Genomic DNA, 5000 nt, shown 5'->3' with positions numbered 1-5000 from the left:
AGCCTAAGATTACCTTGCCATATCATCTACAGTGAATATGAGCCTGAAATTACCTCACAGTATCACTGAGAGTGTACAAGAGCCTAAGATTACCATGTCATATCATCTACAGTGAATATGAGCCTGAAATCCCCTCACAGTGTCACTGACAGTGTAACTGAGCCTAATATTACCTTGCCATATCATCTACAGTGAATAGGAGCCTGAAATCACCTCACAGTGTCACTGAGAGTGTACAAGAGCCTGTATTTACCTCAACGAAACTGGCATTGATGTAGTCACTCCCTTCTTTGCCTTGAAGAACCACTCGAGTGTCGTCATCTGGGTAAATAAGACAGCGTGGGAAACAAGTCATGATAAGGCAAATCGAGAAAGAAGAAAATAAGGTAAAGATGAATCAGGTAATAAGGTAAGAAGGTAAGATTAAGTGGATCAGTATATATGGAACTAAGAGGGAGAGCGAGAGAGAGGGAGAAAGAGAGAGAGAGAGAGAGAGAGAGAGAGAGAGAGAGAGAGAGAGAGAGAGAGAGAGAGAGAGAGAGAGAGAGAGAGAGAGAGAGAGAGAGAGAGAGAGAGAGAGAGAAGAGAGAGAGAGAGAGAGAGGGAGAGAGAGAGGAGAGAGAGAGAGAGAGAGAGAGAGAGAGAGAGAGAGAGAGAGAGAGAGAGAGAGAGAGAGAGAGAAGAGAGAAGAGAGAGAGAGAAGAGAGAGAGAGAGAGAGAGAGAGAGAGAGAGAGAGAGAGAGAGAGAGAGAGAGAGAGAGAAACAGAGAGAGAGAGAGAAAGAGAGAGAGGAGGGGGGGGGAAGAGAAGAGAAAGAGAGAGAGAGAGAGAGAGAGAGAGAGAGAGAAGAGAAAGAGAGAGAGAGAGAGAGAGAGAGAGAGAGAGAGAGAGAGAGACTTAAATGTGAATCAGGAATTAAGGAAACGAGATAATGGTAATAATAATAATAATAATAATAATAATAAGGTAAGTGGAGTGCAGTTTCACAAAGAAGTTAGAATCATGATAGGTCAGATCTTGCAAGCTATAAAGTAATATCGAAATGGCAGTATTTTTATGGTGGCGACGATGATGATGACAATGCAGAAACACGAAATGAGATTTGTAGAAAATACTTACAAAGGATATTATTCTTATACCGGTTCTTGGGTCTGTTCGACGGCACGCCGAAAATGCCAGTGGACCGTTTGAACACCGTAGGGATTGACTGTTAAAGAACACATGAAGTAAAACATTAAAGAGTTTTCAAAGGAAAGGCTAATGTCTAACCTTAATATGTGTACACAATCGTATTAACTGGTTTGAAATACGATTGAATACCAAGCAGAAATAATCATCATTGCATAAGAATGATAGTAATGATGAAAGCAACATAATGATGTGGTAATGGTGATAATGATAATGCTAATAATAACTGTAGTAATGATAACTGTGATAATTATAATGATAATGATATAAATAATGATAATGACAATAATAACAATGAAATTGGTAATGATGATGATTACACTTATAGTAATGATAAAGATAACGATTACAATAATAGTAATGATAACCATAATCATAATTATCATCATTATTATCATCTTTATAATTATCATCATTATTGGTAATAGCATTTATGATAATAATGATAATGATACTGATGGTGATAATGATGATAATAACCATAACAATACTGATAAGAATGATATTGATAAGAATGATATTGATAAGAATGAAGTTGATAAGAATGATATTGATAAGAATGATATTGATAATAATGATATTGATAAGAATGATATTGATAAGAATGATATTGATAAGAATGATATTGATGAGAATGAGAATGATAACGTTGCTAATGCTGATAAAGATAAAAATACCAAAAATAACGATACTGTTGCAAGCAATACACCCGCCCTGCACACCGACCGTCACCTTAAACTCGGAGGCGAGGTCTCCGCGCCGTACCACGTGGTTCAGATAGCCTTCTAAGTGTTCCCTAGTCACGCGGTTCGAGACGATTTGGTTGGTGCTCGAATCACCACTCACATCCTCCTCCTCCTCCTCCGCCTCCTCCACACCCTTGCCCTTATCCTCCCTCCTCTCCTGTCCGTTTTCTCTCTTTCCTCTTCTGGTCTTTCCTCCTGTTTCCTTTCGTTCATTGTCCCCGTCGTCCTCGTCTTTCTTGGGCGCTTTTGGGGAAAGTGGCGCAGGGACCGGAAGAGGAGCAGGAGGGGCGAGGAGGGGAGAGAGATCGGCAGATGGGAGAGATTGTGTGTGTGTGTGTTATATGTGTAAATATTGTATATTATATGTACATGTGTACACACACACAAAACACACACACAACCACACACACACACACACACACAACTCACACACATACATCTATATATATATATATATAATATATATATATATATATATATATATATATATATATATATATATATATATATATATATATATATATATACATATATATATACATATATATGTGTGTGTATATATGTATGTATATATATATATATATATATATATATATATATATATATATATATATATATATATGAATAACGTTGATAATGATGATAATGATAAAAAAATGATGATAATAGCAATAATTACTATAATACCACGACTACTAGGACTACTACTACAACAACTTTTAGTAATGATAAGGATAATGAAATTATAATGATAATGAAAGTAATGTATATGATTATGATTATGATAATAAAAATGATATTGACGATGAATATAGCAACACATGACAATGAATCACCATAGGATAATGAATACAATAAAGATAATCAAGGATTTACACATATGTGTATTGTATAAAGCCAAAGCATTTTGATTTGAAAGAAACAATTTTCGTTGATTAATCGATCTGTTTCTTAGCACACACACAAACAAACACAAACACACACCCAGAGAAGCAAGTACATTACTTTCTTTGTGAAAATGACGTCAATCCATTATCCTAAACCGGCCATGAATATCGGATATTTATATTCAACGTTTCCGAAATGAGCCCACACAGCCATTGCGTAACATCGAGTATGACGTCACAAAGCGGCCTAGCCTTATTAAAGGATTTCCTGAGGATGTGTGTGTGTGTGTGTGATAATCCTTCAGTGACACGTCTCCTAGCACCAGGTAGACGATTGAGCAAAGAGGTCGATATCAAAAGTTAGTCGACTATGAAGGATGAATGATTATGGCGTTGATTATACAAGGCGTGTTCCTTATCTGGATGCCGTTGGTTCTGTTGAGTGGATCGCCAACGGTTCATTTGGATTTATTTTCCCTTTGGTTATGTAATTACCACTGTACTCTAATGAGAATGATTATTATGCATCAGCAGAGAGGAACACATATATGCAACGTAGCATTCTATTCATAATCATAATGTGACTTTTCTAGGGAAAAACAAATGCTGGTTCACGACTATCAGTATTAAACTTAACTATCAGTATTAATTTCATATAATTTTCATTCTTTGTATTTCCTCGGATAAGAATCTACGGACCTGTAAGCTGAAATGATCGCAGTTGATCAGCCAAATACCACTCAGAGTACGTTTCGTCAAGGATCAACAACTTAACATACCTGTGATTACCACAGCTTGGCATAGTACCCCTAAGGTGGGTAATCTAGGATACATTGACATCCTTTGGGGTATTTTCAGGTTGGGGGGGGGGGGCTAGCGAGACCCATCCAAGTCATAATAGTATGGTTACAAGTTTATGCATTGCCAGGAATATCGAAAGTCTAAGGTCTAGTTTGTCCTGTTTTACCAGTATATCTTTATTATGACGTGTGGAGTTTAGGGTACGGTAATTTGTAGAGCTCTTGACGTGGAGTAACAGTAAAAGAGTTTGCTGACATTACCACGGAGATCCCTGATTAATGAAATTATTGAAATATGAGGCTTGAAAATATCAAAATGTTTGATTATCTTTCCGTTGTAGATAGTAATTCCTGATACGAAAACAAGATACAATATGTAATGTCTATAGCGGGCATTACTTTTTCACATAACTGCTAAAATAAACCATAAGAGAACCCTCATTGTGATAGAAAAAATAACTATAATTACATTAGGGAACACAAATTTACTGCCTTGAAGATGAAATGTGATTTTATTCCACTGATTAAAGGGCACTGAATCTAGAATTCAAGCTTATTTTCCCCTATCACATCAGAATTTTGTTCTGCAACAGATATATTCCTAATCTAGGCAACCCCCTACGCAGGGCCTAAGTAATATTGCAATATCTTTTTTATACTTTTTTTTTTACTTCTAAAAAAGTAAAAAAAAAAAAAAGATAGATAAGTCAAATCTATTGATATAGTGAAACAGGGCTCACATGTTTCACATGTTTGTCACATCTATGCATTTACTTTGAATTCTCCAACACTAATCTGCCATCATACGGGCGTCCCATCTTCTTTGGTATCACTTACGTCTACTAGATTCTCAGGGCTTAGATCAAGGCGGCTGTTAAAAGAACGGACTTTAAAACGCATACTGCAGCAAAACAAAAACAAAAATAATAAATAAGATCTTTGTAATTTTCGCCTTCGATGTTCCCAAGGAAATTTTCCACAAAACACATACAGCCCTTCTCTCTCCCTGATGTCATTCGCAGAACTTGTAAAGTGTAGATTTATCAACAATGTTCTAATTTACTCCCTATCAAATACGTTCTTTTCGTAATGCTTACTAAGAGACATTGTACATATATATTCAAATGTCTTCTACATTTAGAACTTTAACATACAGTTGCAATAAACTAAGTCTGATGTGGAAAGAAAGAATAATGGTAATGTTTTTCCTACCTACCAAAGGTTGGTTTGGCTTTCCCTTTCTCCCAACATTTAAATACACCCTTTCCGGCCAGTCTCTCTGTGATATATGTTTATTTATTACTTCCTACGTCAGAGACACACGATGAATTCTGATTCGAGGATGAGGCTGTAGCAACAAGAATAACGACAATTACCTT

At 36.1% G+C, this 5000-nt stretch overlaps 1 protein-coding gene across 1 annotated transcript in view; it reads right to left on the bottom strand.

Moving 5' to 3' along the window:
• LOC122262529 (receptor-type tyrosine-protein phosphatase alpha) overlaps positions 1-3661 on the bottom strand; it is a 19522-nt gene extending 15861 nt beyond the window's left edge. The window contains exons 1-4 of the mRNA XM_086552998.1: positions 3601-3661; positions 1921-2177; positions 1120-1207; positions 254-321 (exon numbers count right to left, since the gene is read on the bottom strand). Of these exons, the coding sequence (XP_086409124.1) occupies positions 254-321; positions 1120-1207; positions 1921-2177; positions 3601-3661 (474 nt within the window). The remainder of the gene's footprint in view (positions 1-253; positions 322-1119; positions 1208-1920; positions 2178-3600) is intronic.
• Positions 3662-5000: the final 1339 nt, after the last annotated feature.

The sequence above is a fragment of the Penaeus japonicus genome, unplaced genomic scaffold (assembly GCF_977035675.1).
Source record: "Penaeus japonicus unplaced genomic scaffold, GWHDUDI00000001_assembly GWHDUDI00000027, whole genome shotgun sequence".
Classification (NCBI taxonomy): domain Eukaryota; kingdom Metazoa; phylum Arthropoda; class Malacostraca; order Decapoda; family Penaeidae; genus Penaeus; species Penaeus japonicus.
The sequence above is the reverse complement of the archived record's forward strand: the minus strand, read 5'-3'. Positions and strand labels throughout refer to the sequence as shown.